Source organism: Crocuta crocuta, unplaced genomic scaffold (genome assembly GCF_008692635.1).
Source record: "Crocuta crocuta isolate KB4526 unplaced genomic scaffold, BGI_CrCroc_1.0 scaffold209, whole genome shotgun sequence".
In the NCBI taxonomy this organism is placed as follows: domain Eukaryota; kingdom Metazoa; phylum Chordata; class Mammalia; order Carnivora; family Hyaenidae; genus Crocuta; species Crocuta crocuta.
The window spans coordinates 2,004,364-2,027,853 of NW_027551566.1; the positions used below are offsets into that span (position 1 = coordinate 2,004,364).

The following is a 23,490-nucleotide window of genomic DNA, read 5'->3' on the forward strand; positions in this document are numbered from 1 at the left end:
GTAGCAAAGAAGTAAAAGTTTGTTTCACCCTCTGTAAATGTGTCATTACCATTTGTACTTACTTCTATTCTGTAAATGTGAAATAAAATCACATAAAAATAATAAAATAACAAGTCAACCATTATATTTTAGTTTTAAGGATAAAACTGATCTTAATCATGGTGGTTTCGTATATATGAGGCATATTCTCTTCCTGTGTTTATCTGTTTTCTCAAATGGTCATTTAAATAGCACTCTGTAGAAAACTTGAGAACATCATAAAGCTCGTATTAAGAAATTATGGATTTAACAAGCACAAAATATGATATGAAATGATGGGGTTCATGGAGATTTTTGCCTTCTCCCACAAATATCAAATCTTTTAATGTTCAACTTGACTTTCATGTGTCTCTGTTCTTTAGGATATTTAATTTACTAAGTGATTTGCTTTTGAATATAGTCAGCTCTCAGTAAACCAATTTTTAAATTATTTATAGAACAGTTTTAATCTTGGGCTAGATTTTTCCCTCTCTCCCCATTGTCTTTTCATGTGTGTGTCCTTTAGGAAGGGAAAATGGATTATCATGTCTGCCCCAATAAAGAACCCAAATGTGAGTGTGATACAAAGTGATATACAATGTGAGTGTCGATTCTCCCATGACCTCAGAATGACTGAAGGTTGGCTGTATTTAGACACTATAGTTAAATAGTCTGCTTTGTACTGACTTCTTTTAAAGTTTAAAATGACTTTTAAATTTGAAAGAAAGCTCACAAAAATATCAACAGTTAAAAAAAAAAAGAAAAGTAAAAGATCCTGATGTGCTTCTGATATAATTATTACTTCATCTCTCTTGGAAGCTAAGCGAAGCCAGTCTATCAGCAACTGTGTCCACCTCTCTGAGGCTTTGCCTGCCACTAAAAGCGTCCCGCTCCTCCTTCACACCGTGAGCGCTCTCTTACCTGGTCTCTCTTACTCCTCTTGCTCTCACAAGCTGTCAGGTACTGTAACGCTGTCTCCTGTGTCCGTCAGTGTCCCCGGGCTTCCCCTGCTTGCCTCTGGGCCTTGCTGCCTTTGTTAATATCCCCATACTATGCATGCGTGCCTGGCCATTGCACTTTGCATTTATTTTCACTATTAATAATTGTTTTTATGTAGTTAAATGTTTGGTAGCAATTAGACAGTCAAGCTTTCTTGTGACACCATTGGTCTTTGCTCTAGGGCTTTTTGGCCCTGAGTTTCCACCAGTGATGGGTGCCTTCTATACAATGCCTGCAGAACAAAAGTTTTGAGCATATCAAGGTTAGGATGCTTGCTGTACATCCCCCAAAATGGATAAATGGGAAAAATCATGTAGGCAAGATCTCCTTGGAATTAATAAATCATAATCATGTGTAAAGTGATTATGTTTATGGAGAGTCACACTGATTATTAAGATTTGAGTAAAAAAAAAAAAAAGATGCTAAAAAGTGCTAATTTTCAAAACAAGGAAACATTGTCCTTGTGCCCCAGCCAGTTAAAACTAAGTTCACCCACGTGTGGTTTGTACACAGTGTATTTTCTGGATTATTAAGACATTATCGCATCAAAAATGGTGATTTTTTGGGCATTGACCCCTCAACTAAAGGGTTTACTTTGCTCCACAGTGAATAATTAGGCCTATGTCCAGTTACTGTTAAAAGACTCTAAAATGAACTGACTTTTCATGCTAAGAGGGATATGTTTTCATGTTCTTACTTTCAGAAAGATGGCATTGTAAATCAGTATTTATTTACTAGCGGAGATAGCCTAAGTGTGGCTTTCTATAGCAGTAAATCTTGCCATACTGTATGATGTATGTACTGTAGCAAAGCATAATTAAATCTTAATTCCCCTCATGAGCATGTAAGATATTATATTATTTAATTCACAGAATATGAGGGAAGAAATTTGTTTCATTGAGACTAAGGATTACATTTCTTAGAAAATACTTTTCTCTAGTAAATACCAAAGGTGAAAAACAGTAAGAATGGTAAAATGGTCCCCAGTCACTTAAATTACTGATGAGCATTAACTACTTGATAATCTGGTTTTCAGAAAAGTACTACTGCCTAGAGATGATTAATTAAGTATCTAAAATAGTTTTGTTTTTTATTTGGCTGATATATGGCTAATACATACCCAAAAGGTGTTCTTTTCATGGTGAAAAGTTTTTGTTTGTCACAGTCCAGGTTTTCCCCCATATTGTTTTCTTTGATCAAGGTTTCTACTAGTTTGTCAAGAATATGTTCTCATAAAAATCTATTTCTGTTGATAATCTCATTTTAGAAACCTTTTTCTTATTCACTATTTTAGCTTACTTAAATTCTTGATTCTCATATATATGTACCCAGTTCCAACAGAAGTTACATATGATTTAGAACATGTGGATCTCAACTAGGGATGATACTTCCCCCAGGAAGCGTTTGGTCGTCACAGCTGGGCAGTGCCTAAACACAAGCCCCTACTGGGATGCTGCTGAACACCCAACAGTGGCTGCACAGGACAGCCCCTACTATGAAGAATCATTGGACTCAAAAAATCAATAGTGTTGAGCTTGAGAGATCCTGATTTGGGGTGAAGCAAAGCAGGCCGTGCCAAGTCAGTATTTTCCTGCTTTTGCCATCTTTATTCCTGGTTTTATAGCATGAGGGGTTAGTGGCTTTGAGAACAGTCTGCTGTCCCCTGTGTTTTATGTGACAGCTACAGTAGCGAGCTCCTCCTTAGTCTGATGCCATTTGCCTTTGGGACTGTCCTATCAAGAGACAGGCCAGGAGCAGTGCATATCAATCCTGTTTTAGATTGTACATTCTCACTGGTTGGCACACTAGAGTATTAAATTTGTGTACCAATTTAAATCCTAGTGTGTTGGCATATCTTGCTCACCTTTTGCTAAGTTTAGATATAAGTGGATGTATATCCATCTATACATAGTATGCAGAAACTTTTAATGTTGACTTTCTGGCCATAAGGTCTTTACTATAAAAATGATTGCTAATTTTGTTTTCATTTGTTAACATTTCTTATTTTTGTTTCTTGTCCATATGAGTATTAAAAATGCCAAAATTGCTTTAATAATCTAAATAATAGAGAACTACTTACTTTCAGCCACCATTATATTTATTCTGGTCCCTTTGGAACTCTTTATTTGGTGGCAGCAGATTTAGGGGAAAGTAATAACCACCTGTATCCCCTTTATATGAATAGCTACATAAACACACATTGGAAGTAGAACTTATAGTTTCGGTGATTTTCCTTCTTCTCCTCTGTGGGAACAATGCTTTCCAGCTGTTTTGCAATTTTAACTGCTTTTATGCTAGGACGTTTATCAGTCTGTAGTGTTTATAGGCCATACCAATGACAGATTTTATTTTTCTTTTAGGGCCATTGTAACAGTAGTTATTAGAGGATCAGTAATCTTCCCTCATTCTAAAAGAGACTTAATGGTGCCAAACTCAAAGCCTTGTTTAGCTGCTTCTGCCTCTGGTTGTCAGGCTTGCAGGTAGCACCCAGTTTGAGGAAGTGCTTATTGTCAGGGTCTGGGCTGGTTCACCTGTGGACCTCATAAGACACCTCAAGATGTTGAGTTGACTTCTATCTCTTGTGCTTTTTAATAGGCTCAGGTTGGTCCCATGCACAATGCTTTTAAAAGGAAATTACACTATTCATTTTGCTTTTGCAACTGTGTATGAGGGATAAATGGAACCCAGAATTTTGGTAATTAAAGAATGAGCCTCACTTCATTTAATAAGATTGATTAAGAAAGCCATAGATTAAAGACTGCGTGAAATTGCTTTGAAAAGTAGTCAGATGTCTGGAATAAATAGAAGTTTCTAAAGACTTTGCATACTTAATTTAATTTAGTCATGTGGATTTTTCTCTCAGTGGGAAAAAAAATGAAGTAATTCTAATTTGATCATTTTCCTGGTGTTTTGAGTGGAGCCTTAGAAAGCAATGATTTTGTAATGGTACTGTGTAACTTACACTATCAAGAAGCCAGAAGGTTAGAACTTTTAAAATTTGAGTTTCTAGGGTAGAAATGCTTCAGAGAAAGTGAATGATTTGGTGAATCTGAGATAGAATTTAGCTCTTTGAAGTGATTTGAACAAATTGTGTGGTACTCAAAACAGAAAATGCATTAGACCTACCAGAATTTATGATGTAATTTTTATATAACTTAAATTGTTCATTTTCTGTTTTGAGTATCACATAATCCTGTATCTTGATATTTGTACCTCAGTGTTGAATGGTCTTCACTTGTTACAAAACAGCAACTGCTACAGCAGTCACTGGAATGTAGCAGCTTTGACATTTGTCACTCTTTCTTAACAAATAAAAAGCCAGCAGAGGGAGCTCAAGAACTGTTTAAGAAGAAAAAATATCAAGAAAATGTTTTTCATATTCATTTGTTCATTTATGCAAGGCATATGTTGACTTTATACTGAGTATAAAGTGTGAGAAAAGGCCAAGAACTGTACATTTACAAATTGGGAAATTGGGTTTTAATTGTGAGATAAGGAGAATTTAAAATTCTTTGTCCACACTAGATCACTTAACAGTCAACTATAGGAGTAGCTCAGGGAACCATTAGTACAGCAGTCCTAACAGCACGTTTGGCATTATGATTTTCCCCTTCCTTTCCACCCTCATCATGGATGCTTCCATCCTTGCCACTTCCGGTGAGTTCTGTGGGCTTGGATCTTCTCCATCTGAAAAGTCCCAACCAACAGTTTTACAAAAACAAAGCCTTAAAGCTGCATTAGGCCAGCCTGTTGGGAAGGCACACCAGCTGGTGATGGCAGGCTCTTCGTCCGTCTGTTGTGTTGAGGACCAGTGGGGACACTCGAATTTGGAAACCATGGTGCTGTGGCTGTACCGTATCCCACCAGATGGCGATGTTCTTTATCTTTAAAAAGATGCTGCCAGTGTTGGCCTGGCTTTTATTTGTTTCTGCTCCTAGCCCAGAAACCAACATCTACCAGATTTTGGCATCAAGTTTAAATAAACCCGCTCTTTCTGTCCATAAAAACTGGCACTTGTCTATCATTTTTAGAGCATTAGGAAGCTCTTGGGCTCCCTCTACTGATATTAGATTAACAAGTAGGTTCATTAACAACGATAAACATTTCCCAGAAGGTTTCAGTGTCTTGCATAATTAGAATAAACAATGAAGGAAGGCAGCAAGGAGGGGCTGGCCTCATGGTATCATCTGACTTCTGTTGCCTAATGCTGAAGAGCCTAGAAGCAGACCTCTGAAAAGGGTGTCGGCTATGCTTGCAGATGTGTGGGGAGATCACAAGTATGTACACATATCTGTGTCTCTCTGTGGGAAAATGAACAGTTCTTGGCTATTTAAGAGAAGAGAAAGGCAAAGACAGCATGGAAAAGATGTGGCTTTAATGGGTCTGTGTGCTCTTGCTACCTTGACTGTCCTTTGCTCGTGCCCTACGTTCAGCTTCCCATCAGTGTCTGAATTTAGACTGTGGCCCAGTATTCTGAATTATAAATGAAGGATCACACAAATTTCATAGTTTTAAAGTCTCATAATGTGTATCAGTGTACTTTAAAATGAAATTTTTGTTTGGATATTAAAAATAAAGCAGCAGCCTTCTCTTGAAGTCCTGTGTGTTATGTGTGTAGAGTAATACATACATACAACTTGTTGGTTAGAGAGAGCCATCGCTTTGGCTGGTCTTTGGAGTAAAGGGTTATACTGAGGTTGGTATAGGGGTAGCGAGCTTCATTTCAGGTAAGGAAGTGGGTGACATTGCCAGGTAAGATAATACAGGCTGAATTTTTATCTGTTTCTTCTTAGAAAGAATGAAACTTGAGCTAATTAAAATTTTTAGAAAATATGTTATAGCTATATAGATATAAAGTTTCATGACTCTCTGAGTGAGTGTGGAGTCTGCTGAGGGACCACATGGCAAGTCTTGTAGGAGGTGTGTCCAGGCACCACGGGAGGGAGGGAGGCAAGAACTGATCTGAGGGTAGCATGGAGGAGTGAACTGCAGAAAGGAGAGAGTAGCAGATGCAGGTGGGCTAGGATTGCTGGGGACTGAAGTGAGTGAGGGCTCCTGTGGGGGCTCAAGTCTGCGGGGTGATGTCAGGGGGAAGCCCTGCGTTCACTATGAGGAGTCTGGGCGTGACTGTACGATGATGGGGGCCCTCAGCAGAAGAAAAGTGGTGCAGGCAGATCTTGATTTTAGAGGGACCTCTCTGGAGCCACATAAAGAATAGGGAACTCATTCTCTAGGAGAATATAGTTTGTCATAATGCCAACTGAGATTATCCAGTGGTCAGTACTCAACTAAGTTTCTTATTTTATAACAATTATGTATTGATTCTCTAAAAATGTCAGCGGATCATTTTTGTACTTTAGTGATTAATTCACATTGCATTTGGTGGTATAAGCTATTAAATAATTGTAGTATTTTATTTTGGACAGTTGTGCATTTATCTGTTGAAAGGAATGATAGAGTTGAAATTCCCATTTCTTTTTATCTTCCTATAAGAGTGTGTGTGTGTGTGTGTGTGACTTTCTATTCTTCTCAAGTGTAAATTACCTATTTTGTGTATCTCCTGGTTGCATGCCCATCCCTGAAATTCCAAGTGGTTTTCACAGTTCTCCACCATTTCTGCAGCTTCTTCTCTTGTTTTTTTTTCTTTCTTCATTTTGAAAACTAAAATGCTTTGCAGAACTTAAAACATATTCTTGGAGTGGAATGTTACTTGTTAACAAGTGTAGAAAGAAAATTTTAGGATGTAAATGCAGATTATCTTATCATCTAATTTTTGTGTGTGTTGGGGGGTAGTATCCGAGAGTACATTTTTAGAATCAGTTTGTTCAAGTGGTGAAATTATTTAAAAAAAATCTTTGAATCCATCTCTGCATGTTTTGTGTTAATGCCCACAGAAGTAGAAGAATGTCAGCAGTCAGAAAATGCACCTGCCGTTGAATCTGGCTGCTTGGGGCCAGAGCAGCACATCATTCGAAGTAGCAGCACACCTGACGTCACTGAGCTGCTGCACCCAGATTCCTCTCAGGGTATGGAGTAGCTGCAGTGGTTAACACAAGACTGTGGATCCTGGCTGGGAAGGAGCTGCACGCCGTATAGCTTTCTGCATTTATTCTAACCCCACTCAATTTATTTCAAAAGAACTTGCTTTTTAAGTTGATAGCAAGGATGTGATTTTTGGCAATGAAATATTTTCACTGTTTAATACACTTATCTAAAATTATGTATACTTAGGTGCACCTCTTTTTTAATGTTTATTTATTTTTTGAGAGAGAGAGAGAGAACGAACACAAGCGGGGGAGGGGTAACAGAGCAAGAGGGAGACAGAATCTGAAGCAGACTCCAGGCTCTGAGTCGCTAATGCAGAGCCCGATGCAGGGCTCAAACCCACAAACTGTGAGATTGTGACCTGAGCTGAAGTCAGACGCTTAACCCACTGAGCCACCCAGGCACCTCTAGGTGCACCTTTTTTAAGAGTAGCCTGTTTGAGGACTAGAGAGAGGTCCAGTGGGGGCTGGAGTAGGTGGGGAGCAGAGAATGCCACACCACAGGGTCAGGGAGAGAAGCAGAGTTAGGTAGGAGGCAGGGTAAGAGCATGCACGAAAGGGCCTTGTGAGGAGAGCCATAAAACTTGACAGTGAGAATGGAGGGCTGGCTGGACTTGTGAAAAACTTTATTAGCAGCCTGTGGACTCCACTGAGGCTGAAAATAAGCACTGCTGATGGCATCCATCTACCCAGTGTCTCCGACACCTTCCAGCAAAGTAAAGAGGCAGGTGGTCAGACCTGTAAACAATGAATGATGTGTTTTACAGGGAAAGCACATGTTTCACTTGTGTCTGGTGGCAGTGAACATGCTTATTATTTAGTTTCAGTTTCATCAGTTGAGTAAGAAATAAATCAACTTGTTTATCAACAGGTTATCTTATAGCTTCATCGAAAGAGTAGGGAAGTATTCCCTCTTAGAAATTTTCTTGAAATAAGAAGATACACTAAGAAATAATTTGAGAAATATATTATCTGAAGGATTTTCTATTCTCTTAAAGGTTTGGTGTAAGACTGTTGTTACTTTTTTTTCTCCTTAAATAACTGGTAGAATCCACCAGTTTCCAGGAGTTTTCCTCCAGAAAGATTTCAAAAAAACCATTCACATTTTTAAATCATTTTAAGACTATTAAGTTTTCCTTTTCCAGTTTTGATTCAGATGATTTGTGGTTTTCCAGGAATTTGTTCAATTCATGTAGTGTTTTTCTAATTTATTGGCCCCAGATTATTCATAAAATCCTCTTCTGATCATTTTAGTGTTTATAGGCTATGTGATGTCCCCCCCTTTTTTTTAAATCACTGATACTGATAAGTTTGTGATTTCTTTCATCAGTCTTTATTGTTGAGCAATACTGAACTACCTTACTGCTCTATTTTCCTGTCAGCTCACCTGGCAAACTCAGGCAGCTTTCCTCTGAGCTCCCTTTCTCAAGGCCCCCAGGAGACATCTTGTTGCCTTCCCCTATGCTAACATAATGTGCTAAGTGGACCTATTGGCTACACTGAATAACATTTAGTGCACTCTCTTAAAAGCTACCTGTGGGTCAAAGATTCTATAGAGTAGACTTGATCCATAGACTATCAGTTTGCCAGGTCTGTAACTCCTATTTTTATATATCTTAGAGTATCTTAATTTGACTAAATACTTGCATGTAAATTTTTTTTCTAATTTTATCATCTGAAGTATTTATTTTGTTAATTTTCCCCCTCAAATCTCTAGGTCAAAAGGTAGAAAATGTACAGAGTTTGAGTTCTTCAGAATCCAAGCCTGTTCAAGAAAATAAAGGATATGTGAAGAAAGAACATGAAGGAATAACAGTAAGATATTTTCAAATTATATCAGTTTGTAGTTAAAAATTTTAACGTATAAATTATTGGCACAATAAACAAATTTATTAGTGACAGTGATACTTTCTTTTATAACATTTCTCCATTTAGATGGGTTATTGCCCCAAATAACCTTGAGAGCTCTTAAGTAGGCTTTCTTACTTTTTGTGTAAAATTATAGTCACATTATAAAAATAGGAAAAAATAGCATGAAAATGGAATTATCTTCTGGTCTGTACATGGCACTCTATATTTTTAAGCAGGTATCCTTGCCTGTCAGACATATATTCAGATTCCCTGTTCCTGAAACTGCTTTAGATAGCATGCTCCACCTGACAGGAGTTATAAGATAAGTGATTTTTTTGCAAAGATCAGTTATGATTTCTTTTTTAGAAAAATGTAAAATAGCATTTATTATCTCTTTAGACTGAATATAAAGTATAAAGAAGAAAAATAAAAAGTAGCCCATATTTTGTGCATGCAAGTAACTTCTGCCTAGTCATTCTTTAAAAATATGTAGTATATATTTATAGAAAACTCAAACATAACAGAAAGGCGCAAAATAAACAGAGAAAACCTCTCTCTAGTCCTCCCTGCATAGAAGATAGCCAGTTTTAAAATTTTCTGTCTTTATTTTTTTAAAGGGCATGTATCTTTTTATATGTTTATTTATACTTGTATATATGTTGTATATACATAAACAAACATGTATGTTTATGTATATTTTTATATTAATAAATGTATATTCTGTATATACATGTATGTATATTTCAACAATATATGTATATTTCATACATATATGTATGTTTCAATAATCACATGAATACCTACATACCCATCACCCAGTTAAAGAACTAGAATTTTTCCAGTGCTGTTGCTTTGGCATATATGTTCCTTCCTTGTCCCCTCAGAGAACAGCATTATGTTGGCTTGGTGTTTATCATGTTCTTGCTTTGCTCTATAGTTGTGCTCTACATGTATGTATTTCCAAACAATATTCTTTAGTGTTCCTTATTTATAAGCTTTATTAAAGTGATTTTATTGCTTTGTTCACTCATTTACATATTTTTGTGATTTATCAATACTGTGGCATGTAGCCAAAGTTTTCTCTACTGTATGACCGTCTACTGTGAATATGCCACAATTTATTTTCCCATACTCTTGTTGATGGACATTTAGATTGTTTCAACTTCTTTTTATCAATGAAAAATGTAGCTGTGTATGCTCTTATATATATTTCAAGATCTACATGTTTTGAGATTTTCTTTATGTTGGCTATCTAGGCACGGAATTAATGAGACATAAAGTAGAAGAGTATTCTTTACAAGGGATTGTATGTTTTCTGAAGTTATTATATCACTTATATTTCTGCCAACAATGTGTTAAGAGTTCCCATTCATCCACATTTTTGTCAACACTTGGCTATTGTTAGATTGTGAGTCAGGTGGTTGAAAGTGGGATCTCATTTTATTTTGTATTTTTCAGATTACTAGTAAAGTTTAAAATATTTCCACATGTTGATTTACCACGTGTGTTTCATGTGATGTCTTTGCTGCCATTATCTTGCTGATTTTTTTTGTTGTTTTCTTTCTTACTTGTACTAATTCTTTATATAGTCTGAAGTGTGATCCTATTTTGGTCATGTTTCTGGCAAATATCTTTTTCCAGTGTGTGGTTTATATTTTTACTCTCTCAATGGTGTCTTGATGAACAGAAGCTCTTAATTTTGGTATTTTTGATTATTAATCATGTTTATAGTTAGGTTTTTTGAAAATATTAAAACACCAACCCTACAAGGATAAGAATATTTAAGTGTTACAGTCTTGCTCTACACATTTAAGTCTTTTATCCATCTGGAATTGACTCTTATTTATGGAGGTAGGGATCTAATTTCGATTTTTTCCCACATGGATAACCACTTGTCCTTGGTCCCATTTATTGAATTCATCTTTCCTTCATTGATCTGAAATGACAGCTTTCTCTCATATATATTTATCTTGACTCATTAATTACTTTGTCTCTCTGGCCAGTAGTACAACACCTTAATTTCTGTAATTCTCTCCTTCTTTATCCCTTCTTCCACCTTCTGTTGGAAGCTATTTTTTTTACTCTCTTTTCTCTTTCATTGTTGTTTTTGAGAGTTCTTCTGTTCATTATGTTGAATTGTCATTCCTTGCTATTCTTTGTCCTCACCCTTCCGTTTTCTTGCATTCTATTTAGGTGCATTTTCTTTTGGTTTTATACACTGTCCCCTTTTGTATATGCTATGTGCCATGCATCTTGTTCTTCCATTGCTTCTAGAAAATTCTTGGTAGTCATTTTTTCAAATATTGCCTCTTTTTTATTCTTTTGGGTTTTTTCTGGAAGTTTGAGGAGAAATACATTTAGGCTTTCTCATTTTGTCTTCCATGTACTTAAGTTTCCTTTCACATTTTCCACTCTTCTTGACCCTCTGGTACATTCTGGGTAATTCATTACATCTCTTTTTCAGATCCTTGTTTATTCATGTCGAGTTGGCTTTGTAATAACATCCACTGAGTTTTAGTTCAACAATGATAACTTTTGCTTCTGAAAGTTCAAGTTAATTCTTTTCAAACATTTCTTGTAATTTCTAATAAATTCTTGTTGCTTGCTCATTTTTGTGATTCCCATCTTTTATGTCTTTAAAATAGTCACAAATTACAATTCCAAATTATTTTTCTGATTGTCTGAAGTCCTTGAAGGATAAGGAGTGAGGTCTAAATCTAATATTTGTTGTTTCTGATACTCTTGTACATGATGTTTTATTTCCTTGTGTGTTCAGTGATCTTCGATTATGAGTTCCTAGCTGATGTATCTTAATCTACAGGAAACCTGGATGTCTGAAGTGACGAAGGTTCACCAGGACAATGTGCATTTGTTTCTTCCAGGAACCAAGGAGTGCTCCTTTAATCCTGGACTCTCTGTCCTTTTACCACTGGCAGTGGTAATAGTAGATTTACCCTTATGTCATCCCTGTTTTTACTGCTCTGGTTTCTGCTCACATTGTAGGAGGAGTGTGGATCACTGGTAGATTTATTCTACTTCCCGTGAGCCTGAAATTCTTATGTAAAATCTAGTTCTATAGCGGGAGAGAATTCCAAACATCTCTCATATAGTCATAAGCAGAAGTATCCACTTTCTGCTTTTTAGTTGAGGAAAGATCCTGAGTATATTTCTGTTATCACATTAAGTATATATCCTCCTTCTTTAAGGCTGGGTATTATTTTTTTCATGTACTGTTAGTCTTCTGGATATTTCATCCATAACCTACTTCTGTGTTTTAGCTTAATAATTACCCTGTCTTTTAATTGTATATCTCAGCCCCTCCTTTTCATTTGTTTGCTTGTTTAGTATTTTTCCCTTTAGTTGGCTCTTTGAACCCTAGACTTTTTATACACTTTACACTGGAGGACCTTAAATTCACATCTTCATCTTTGACTTAATCCTCTGTTTCACTCCTGGATTTTTGTTGCCTACTTACAATACATTTGCTTTGGATATTTAGCCCAAAGATGAAAATTAAAATATCAGAAATCTTCTCAAGTGTCATTACCCTTATGCTTCCTTATTTCCTTTCTTCCTTCGTCACCATCATTCCCATAGTTCCCTAGGTTCATATCCTTTTGTGATTTTAATTTTCCTCCACTCCCATATGCAGCTCTCATATAAGCTCTAGTCTGTCATTCTGCAGCATTTTCTTATTTATCTTTTCTTCTCCTTTTCCACCACCAAAAGCCTTATCATCTCATTCTTTATTCACTCTAGCAGTTCATAGCAATTTTCTTCTTAATTTTAATATATCCCACAGATGACTACTAGACTTGTCTTTCTAGTTGTATTTTTAATCACAGTAAACTATTGTCTGGAACATACAGTTGCTCATTTGTCAATATTGGGTTGAAATTTGTAAGCCTGATGTTGAAGACCCACTGGCAGCTACCCCTTTTAGAAGGTGGTCTGCCTTTTCTTCTTAACATTTTCCTTCTTCACTTGACTGCCTTGCATGGCTTGCTATAATCAGCTTCTTTTCCTGCACATAGAACTTGCTGATTACCACTCAGTGCTTCCTGCCTTGAATCCCCTCCTGCCTTCTCTCTACCACTTCATGTCTGTTGCCTTCTTGAACAGCTGTCCTGTAACTGTGAGCCGATTAAGGTAACACTTTACTCTGCATACTTTTTAGAGAGAGTTTACTTGCACATTTTGCTTATGTACACTGTAATCATTTTGTGTAATGTGTATGTTTTGTCTCTCCAAGCAAGTTATAAATTTTAGAGGATGCAGATTGCCTCCAGATCTTTTAGTCCTCTCTATTTAACACAGGCTTAAGTGTTGAGCGGTGCTCAGGAAAGTCTGTTGCACATTTGACAAGGAGGCACTGAGTAACCTTGATATGCCTAGATAGAGTTTACACCTTCCCTGCTTGCACACTCACCATTCCTGGGTAACTTAGGCCCTCTGCAAAATTGGCTTCACTATGTGTGTGTGCTCAAGCAGAAGTACAAATAAAACTTAAAATAAATTATTTCCATATAATTTGGCATCCCTTCTCAGTAGATCAATTTAAATGGATGTCACTTGACAAAGGACAAACCAAAAATTTCAGATCTTGAGTAATTTTATAATTCAATTATGGTAATTTGTGAACACATATCCTTCAAATGGAAAACATCATCCAGGGTTTTTTGTTGCTATTATTATTGTTTCTTTTTCTTTAGAAATGTAGACTAGAAACTTAGTCTTGTAAAAATTAGAACTTTCCTGTAACAAATGCAATATTTCTTTTTGTCTGAAGATCTTAGTTAGAAGAAGCAGCAGCCCTGCTGAATTGGATTTAAAAGATGATTTGCAGCAGACACAAGGAAAATGTAAGGAAAGACAGAAGAGTAAGTTCCAGGAAATGTGATCTGAGTTCATCCCACTTAAGAGCAGATCTTTTTTGTTCTTTTCTACTTTCTAACTTGTATCTTCTCCTCTGAAGAGTCATGGTTGTGGAATGGGACATTTTTATTCCTGGAATCCCAGGATTGATGGATGGTTAGTCAACACCTACAATAAATCAGGTCCAGTCCATTACGTGTGCCTTAGAGGCCTGTCCTTCCATCCTGGGCCTTTCTCCAGGTGAGGGGCACAACCAAGGCCAATGGATGGGTGAGCAAACAAACCCAGAAGGAAAAATGATCTTCCTCAGAAAATTCCCACAGGCTAGGAGCAAAAAGCTTCAGAAGCACGTTGAAGTCAATGGCATAAGTATTTGAAAAATGAAATTTAATTCAAATCCTTAGACATATTATATATTGTAAACTGTGGCCCTAATACTCTGCCTCCCTGAAGTCAGATGCCCGGCCACCCCCTTCTCAGATTGCATAATAGGCAGCTTCTGCAGATCAAAGCTGGTTTTGGTAGAGGCAGAGGAGCTCCTCTTGGCCTCTGCCTTCAGAGTTGGGCTTGGAGTACTGTGGCAGATGAAGTTAGGGACCTAACAGGTTGGTTTCTGGGGCAATTTTCAGTTTATCTGGTGGCTGGGATAACTTGCAGTTCTTAGCAAGTGAAGAGAGGACAGTAGATTAGAAGCAGCAAGGCTGAGGGACAGTCAGCAAATACAAGGAGCAGACAGAATAGTGAGCAGACAGAAAGGGTAGACACATAAAACTGTTACGAAGTAGACCGGAGACTTGGAGGAGCAGACTGTCTAGGTCTGTTTTGTGTCAGATTAAGTAGCTCTATATGGCTTAATAGCCTTTGAAAGCATCATTGTATTATTACAAATTAGAACTTTTTAGTGTTTAAAGGGGAGAGAATTTCTTTTGGAGAAAATCTTTTGCAGTTGGATACCTCATCCCCCAGTGAGCATGGATGATTGACCCTGGGTTTAGGTCTAAATATCGAGCTCAAGGTATAAAGCTCTTTAGACTCTTGTAGCTGGCAGAATAAACTTGCATTAGTGGTGAAATGAATTCCCACCTTCTTCCTCCACCCAGTCCCATTTTGTAGTTGAGTATATTGCAATAGAAAGCTTAGGGACCTGATGTAATCTTTTGGGTATATGGGATAACTGAATTGAAGACCTTAAAAAGAATGTCACTTGATGTGACATATTACATTCATGGAGCTTGTAATGACTATCAATGCTCTGCACCTGGGAGCTTTGTTTTGTTGGCAAAGATCCCTGCAAAGTCACCTTTTGAACCTCTGTCCCCTGAAAGATTCCTGCTGTATCAACTGTTTGGTTACTTGCATGTTGGTAATTGGGAGCATTCTGATTTCCAGCAATTTGCTATCTCAGACTTCGGTTCTTCTGTTGTGCCAGGTGAAAGTGTCAGCAGTGACACAGCTCTGGGCTATAACAATGAGGCAGAGCTGTCCATGAGCCCATGGCCAACCTGTGAGGAAGACCCGGAACTGAGCACTCCCACAGATGTTGTGACTGACTCTGATGCCCGCCATTGGTTACAACTGAGTCCTACCGATGCTTCGAACTTAACAGGTAACTCCATCTTCGAAAAAGAGGCACCAGTGCTACCATTTTGGAATCCTAGAGTTTCCCAGTAGCAAGAATTCTAGGTATCCTTTAGCACAATGGTGATGGGGTGTAGCCTCCAACCAAATTGGTGTAGTAGCCCCAACCATCTGCTCATAATCAATCATGAATTCTCAGAGTTCTATGTGGAGAGGATTCTAAAACAGTGGCCAGATATGGGAGGAAGCAATCCATGTCAACAACCACCGTCCACCATGGGAGGAAGTGGTGATACTCGTGCCAAGCCTTTGCCATCCCTGACCACATTTGCTTTACTCTGGAAACAGAGAAGAGTGATTTATCCAACTCACATGTATCATAAATCCAGAATAATTTAGGGTTTGAGTAGTTTATTAATTAGTATTTTCTTTAATTTTTATAATAAAATATTTGACACATAAGGTAAGCTGTGACATATTTGTAAGTTATGGCCTTTGGTACTGAAATGATCACCAATGAGTCTACTACCAAACTTAAGAAATAGAATGGCTTCCACACCAGTGGAGTTCCCCATTGGTCCTTCTCAAGTCCTTTCCCTTGTCTCATCAGACTGTCACCCTGTCCCCAATTTTTCAGTAATAATTCCCTTGATTTCCTTATAGTATTACCACATATATCTGCATCCTCAAATAATGTATAATTTAATTTATATTTTAAGACTTTAAAAAGTGATACCATATTCTGTGCTTTTGCTACTTTTTCCCCTGGAGTATTATATTTTTAAGATTCATGAATGGACTACAAAGGCAAACTTTCTGGTCTGCATCTGGGTTCTGCCAAGGAATTTCTGGGTGGCCTTGAGAAAGTTAATCTCTCTGTCAGTTTCTTTTTTATAAAATGTCAGTAGTAATATCCCTATTATAGGGTTGTTGAAGGAATAAATGTGTAAACACGTAAGTCAAGTGCACGGAACAGTGCATACAGAAGTGCTTTGCAGTTTTAGCTATACACATGTGTGCATGTGCGCAGTCACACACACACACACACACACACACGCACGCGCGCGCATCTTTCCTGATCCACCATATTCATCCTTATGTGCAGATATCTCTTAGGAAAACAACAACAAATAGAAAGGACAAGTTGAGTAAAAGGTGTTATTAAAATGCTAAAAATAATTTTTTTAAATTTTATTTATTTTAAGAGAGAGAGAAAGTGCATGCACACATGAGGTGGGAAGGGGCAGAAAAAGGAGCGAGAGAATCCCAAGCAGCTCCATGCTATTGATCCCAGGAACCATGAGATCATGACTTGAGTTGAAATCAAGAGTCAGCCACTTAACCAACTGAGCCACCCAGGTGCCCTGAAAATGCTAAAAGTAATTTTTTAATGATAAATAAAGGCTTAGATTTTAACTTGTTTTTTTTTAACCAAGCAAACTTTGGTTTTCATTAATTATGATATAAAATTTAACCAATCTGTAATGATTTTGGAAATTGCTGATGGAGTTACTTCAAAACCTCATAAAATTTGTATAGAAAAGTGAATTGAATAAAATCTTTTATCTATGAGATAGGTAAGACTAAGAAGTATGATCTTAATATGTAGTTAATGTCTGTATTTTAACTTAGATTAGATTCATGAACAAAGAAAAACAAACCATTTAGCTGTAAGTGAATAATGCATTGCCTTACAATACTGCAGTGCTGTCCTTAAAAAACAGGAGACATCTTTGATCTATGTATTAAAATCTGCCAGTGGTAGAAGTCTTGCAGAGTCAGTGAGAAAATGAATGGCAAAATCGTATGCTTAGTTTTATAAATTATTGGATAGCAATTTTTGCTTCTCAAATTTTTTATTCTTTTAAAAATAATTTACAATTCCTTATATATAATGACATAGATATATGTAATGATTTTAAATAATAATACTGTAAATTTATAAAGTATTTAACAGTTTACAAGGAACTTTGAGGCATCTTCTCTGATTCTTTATCGTAAGCAGGCCAAGTCTTCTCAATTCTGTTTTAGAAATGGAGAAACTGAGACCCAGAGAAAACATTGTCTAGCTAGAAAGTAATTACCACAGCTGCAACTGGCCTCCAAAGTGTTTTGCGTCCAATGCGGTGCTATGTCTACTCCTTTCTACTGCATTGCTGTTAAAATTACAATTGCAACCCCCTTTAAACTATTTGAGAATTATTTATGCATTTATGGAATAAATGGTTTCTTTGGGTCCAATATACAGATTATTCAAGGGAAATCATCATGGTACTCTCAAAGGCAATAGTGAATTTTCAGTAAGTTGAATTTACTAAAACAAGAACTAGTTTTAATTATTTTTATTGAAAAGAAAGAAAATTGGGTGCTTACTTCTTTTGTCTGTCCTTTGGAAAGATTAGTTTTTATCTCATTTCAGAGTATGCATGGGACAGGTCAATTTAATAAACTTGTGTGAGGTAATTTTATATAATGCACTCTATGTTGTGATTAACTCCTCCAAATACTTAGTTCTTCTTTGAAATACTAATATAGAGAATCGGTACACTCAGTTCAATAGTTCATCTTGTCATCTGTGAAAAGGACAAACTGTAATATGATAAGGTTTAAGGATTATCACAGCTCTGAATTTAACTTTCTGTTCTTAAGAGAACAATTTCTTCATAAATGTACAAATAAAACTCATGTTAGCCTGATCTTCAGGGCATGCAAAGAGAATGATCAAATATTTTGAGTGTATCTTTGTTTCTCGTTGAATAATCCTACCAATTATCAAATGTTTAGGATAACAAACTGCTTCTAAAATCTTGAAGTCCTTCATCACTAGCAAGCTAACAATTTTACATTTGTTTTCTCATTTACATTATTACATAAACAGCTAAATTTATTTTTCATTGTTTCAAAGTGGGGATTTGCTTTAATCGGGCATGGCAAGATGAAGACATGGAAATGATTGTTGTGAAAGAAGTTTATACTCACAGGTTCCTAGAAAAAGGGCTATAGCATGACATGCGGGGGCAGAAGAGAGGGACACATGGGGGAGCATCATGGTTGGTCAGGAGATGAGAGAGAGGGGAGAAAACGTAGGCAACAGCCTCTGTTGTCATTTCAATGGGAAAGACAAGGCTGGCTAAGGATATTTAGGATTGGCAAGTTTGAATAAATGCAGCTGACTTTGGAACATTGGCACTATCCCCAGTTGCCTGGTACCTGACCCTGGGGTGACTAGGCCTTGATGTGTAACTGGTGGATAAAGGAGGAGTTGGGAAGTATGAGTGTTGGATTGGTGGGTTTACATATGAAAGACACATCCCCCGGTGAACTGTTTGTTATCTCTAGGAATTAGCCACTCCTGGGAAGGGCAGTCTCTTCCTGATCAGGAAACCCCGAAGTGGCAGAGCATCAAGAATACAAAAAATAACAAAACATAGCTAATACATACATAAATTTTGTTCCGTTGCAGTAATGATTTTGGAGGGGGATTATTTATGACTTTATAGCTATGAATCAATATTGCTGCTGACCTCATCTCTTATTTAGCAAATAAAATTACAGTCTAGAAATACTGACTTTTATGCTCTAAGAAATAAAAAGATGAATAAAAAGATGAGCTCCAGCTGACTTCAGAGCTTACCAAGAAGACAGAAGACATTTATCCTGATAGCCACAAAAATGTGATAAGTGTTAACAGAGTTACTTAAAGAAAGTTTTAATCACAAGGAGTGTGACTAATGGAATGGAATAAAAAATACATATTGAATACACACAGGAATGGAATAGTGATATATGAAAGATGTGGCATTCAGATCTGACAGGGAAACAATGTATTGTTCAACAAATGCCTGTAGGCAAGTATTTAGCCATGTGGGAAAAAATGAAATAGAATCCCTCCCTCACATCATGGTCACAGATGGATAAAATACTGAAATATGAAAAGATTTAAAAACTTCTGGAAGAAAACATTTTCTAAAAACATGTGTAAGACCTTGAGGTAGGGAAGATTTCCTTAAATGAGATAAGGAAGGAAGGAAGGAAGGAAAGAAGAAAGAAAAATAAAAGCTATTCATCATTATTAATATCAATAAGAAATATATCAATCATTAATTCAACTTTAGCATAATTAAAATTTTTCATTATCAGGAAACTTTAAGAAATTACTAGGGTTTGCAGAACTCTAAGGGTAAAAGCCAACTTTGGTGCTTTTTCTTTCCAGGTTCCTTCAGGTCAGTGGTATATTTTAAGATAAGGTTCAGTAAGATATTGTAGCAAACATTTAGCTAGGTTGGAGGAGGGTTATTGGTATCCCCCACTGGGATATAAGCTTCAGGAGTAGGGGGGTTGTTGGTTGTGGTCACTCAAATTCTTGGCTCCTAGAATTATTCATAGCAGGAGAGAACATTCAGTAAATACTTGAATCAGTGATTGAATAGGCTTCAAGCTGCAGGCTACTGTTTTATTTAGTTAAAACAGCAATTAAATTTTAACCTTTTTTAAAGCATAACAAATATATAAGATTCAGTTTCAAGATCTCTTTCATTTACTGTATTAATGCCTCCAACTGTTGTTAAAGAATTCTTTTTACCACTTCTGCTTTTAATTATGGCTGTGCATGTGAATTACATTCACAGTCACCTGCCACCAAAACTATTCTTGTGGGAACAAAGTTTGTTGGCATTTTCTGCCATGGTGCACATATTTGGCATTTTTACCAGGCTTTGATCTACTTTGAAGACATGAACTATTATAAAGAAGAATAGCAATGATAAATTTCATGGGATTGGTTGCTCACCCTCTAAAATCTCTAAAATGAACAATGTATGTCCAGAAAGCAGATGAGGAAGAGAGGGGAGTCAGGCCATAGTGGTGGTCAATAGAAAACCAACTGGCTACTTCTCTACTTTGATTATCAAAATCCAGGCCTGATTTTTCTGGTTTCAGAATGCAGGTGTTTCTGTTGAGCCTTCGCATTTGTGCCTTTTGTTTAGTTTTCAAATTGAAAGGGAAATTCATTTCCAAAGTGCCAGGAATGTTTCTTCAACATTGTACCAACGCTACATAAAATTGCAGCTATGTGAAATCTCCATCAGGTCATAAGTGCCTATTTTACCAATTACCAAGACATTTCATGCTAAAATTTCATGCTAAAATCCTTTGCATTTTTGAACAGTTCTCTACTTTAGATTTCTCTGTTAAAATCACGTGTGTTTGGAGAAAAGTTATATGATTTTATTGGTTTGCAAGACTTTCTACTTTAATAAAATGTTTTAAATGCCTTGTAACATTTAGTAATAATGAAACAAAGATACTAGGCTAGCATGCTAGCTTGCTTGTGAAAAAGAAAATAAACTAAATGCTTGGTATTTTTAGGGTGAACATGAAATTTTCTGAAATCTCTCAAATCCCCATTTTTAATTAAGTGCTGCTTCACTGAGGAACCATCTACATGTAAAATGTCAGCATCTGTTCTGTTACTTATGCCATGAGTGGAAATAATTTCGGGCAAAAACATTTCAATTCATTAAAAAAACACAGTAATATTGAACATGCAGTCCTTTCAAATACTTACAAAGGACTCAACATACTCTGATAATGTGATAAGAAGTGTTTCCTAGGATTTTTATCATTGAGGCATAAATTTTTCTGAAAGCAAAGCAGTTTTAAAACAGACATTCTACATGGGATTCGTTCATAACTGAGAATATATTAGTTGGCTGGTAGCAGGGAGGTACAGGTGATGAGGTACTGGGCCTACATTTCCTTGGAGTTGTTACTCAGCCAGAGTTCCAGTGTAATTGGAATGCTAGGAGCTGATCTCTCTTTGGATGGCTGCAGTTAGGGTGGTGGTAGAGGATGCAACAAAGCTTGTCAATCATCACCCTAATCCCCTTACCTTTTTTTTTTTTTTTTTATCCCTCAAAGGATTAAAGATATCATGACATTGTTTATGAGAAAAATAATGCCATATTATGTGTTCACTTTGGGGACTTTATTAATGTATAAGGACTCATTAATGCTTCAGCATAACTTCTCAGACTGACAGATGCACTTATTTTACTGATTGAACATTAGGAAGGCGAGTCTCTCTTCTGAGGCTTTATAAATGTTTGACAACCTAGAAGGCCCATAATTAGACTTTTGCTATCTCTACTTCCTGTCTTTCAGGTACAGTATGTAGGAAGTCCAGCTTGTTCTATATGTGCGCATTCTATGTCTCTCCTCCACTGATTATATGATACCTCTGTAGGAAATACAGATACATTTTTCTCTAAGAAGGAACAGCGCTTCTGTGTTTTGGAAGGCCTTTCCATGACACTATGTGCCATCCTTATTAAATCCTTTGTTTCAGTGTCTTGGGATCGTTCCATAACTCATATAATAAGCTCTCAGCAGCTGTCATGGGTGCAGTGTTGGAAGGATACAGAACTGTTCTTGGATCTGCCCCGGCTCCTTGTCAAGTTCACTTCGCCTTGCTCCTTTTGGCTAGCTTGTCATTTCTCTACTTGAGTTCCTCACATCCATAGATGTGCTTTAATTTCTTTGATTAGGGCTTAACACCTATGGCATATATACTCAAAATGACACCCAGTGGGGAGTTGATAATTGCCTAGCAATCAGTCTGTCTTCATTTGTGTGGGGTGAGCAGTAGAACTTTGGAGATGATTGTGTTAATGACAGGTGTAGTAAGACAATAGAGAAAGAGGGTTAGTGGTGGAGGTGAGACAAATTTAAACTCCCTCCAAAGGTTCAAAAGAAAAACAAAACAGGGCTCCTGGCTGACTCATATCTCAGGGTTGTGAGTTCCAGCCGCCCATTGGGTGTAGAGATTGCTTCAACAAATAAGCAAACAAACTTTAAAAAAAAAAAAAAAAGAAGCAAAGCAAAAGCAACTTAAACTGGAAGTTGAAAGTAAGATATTAGAAATAAAATCAAATCAGCAACTACAATAAATATAAACCATATAAACTTGCAGTTAAAATCAGAAACTCATGGGTTAGACTGAAGAACTAAGACCGAGCCACATGATGTTTACCAGAGTTAACCCTAATACATGATGTTCAGGAAGATCCTAAGTAAGTACATACATTGGTAACTAGGATGAAAGATTGCTGAGCTAACTAAATGTATGTCAGTTATATAAACTTTAAAGCACAAATCACTTATTAGTGACAGCAGTAATTCTGAGTTTGTATGAACTTCATAGCCTCCAGATATATAAAGCAAAATTTGACAGAATTATAAGGAACTACTAATAAAACCATAATCATAGTGGAAAATTTTAATATGAGTTCTCATTAATTGATGAGTTAAGCAGAAAAATATTGAAATAGAGAATATGTACACAATACAACTAATCCTGATTGAATGGATATATATAAAGAAGTTTGAATTTCAAAATACGTGTGATTTTTAAAAGCACATGGAACATTTACAGAAATTGACCAATTAGATCATTAAGTCTCAACACATGTCCATGCTTTGAAACTATACCACATCCTGTGAATATGATGAAATAAATTAAGAATAAAAAGATAAAAGAAAAATACATTAAGAAACTAAAAACTAAAACCTGCACTTCAAATAAATTAAGTCCAAAAGAAATTAAATTGTGAATTAGAAAATACCTCAAACAGAACTACAGTGAAAGTTATATACCACAATTTTAGATTGTAACTAAAGGCTTATATGGAGGAAAATATATGGCCTTAGGTGTGTATATTAGAAAATTATTGGTGCACTAAGTGGCTCAGTAAGTTAAGCATCTGACTCTTGATTTTGGCTCAGGTCATGATCTCATGGGTTCATGGGATCAAACCCTGACACCATGGAGCCTCCTTAGGATTATCTCTCTCCCTCTCTCTGCCCCTCCCCGGCTCACGTGCACTTGAGCTCTCTCGAGCTCTCTAAAAAGAAAAAACGAAAATTATTGATCTATGTGTCCTATTCAAAAAATTAGGAAAAGAATGGCAGAATGGTATGTAGAAGTTAATAAAAATGAACTAATAAAGCTAAGAGCATGCACATATATACTAGAAAACAGTGAAGATGATCAAAAACAACTCTTCAAAAGCATTAATAAAATAGACAGTAGGCAGGATTAATTAAGGAAAAAATAATGAAGGTAAAA

General features: G+C 36.5%; 1 protein-coding gene across 1 annotated transcript in view; it reads left to right on the forward strand.

Moving 5' to 3' along the window:
- RALGAPA2 (Ral GTPase activating protein catalytic subunit alpha 2) overlaps nt 1–23,490 on the forward strand; it is a 340,826-nt gene that overhangs the window by 142,376 nt on the left and 174,960 nt on the right. The window contains exons 18-21 of the mRNA XM_077750219.1: nt 6,912–7,043; nt 8,779–8,876; nt 13,702–13,792; nt 15,217–15,393. Of these exons, the coding sequence (XP_077606345.1) occupies nt 6,912–7,043; nt 8,779–8,876; nt 13,702–13,792; nt 15,217–15,393 (498 nt within the window). The remainder of the gene's footprint in view (nt 1–6,911; nt 7,044–8,778; nt 8,877–13,701; nt 13,793–15,216; nt 15,394–23,490) is intronic.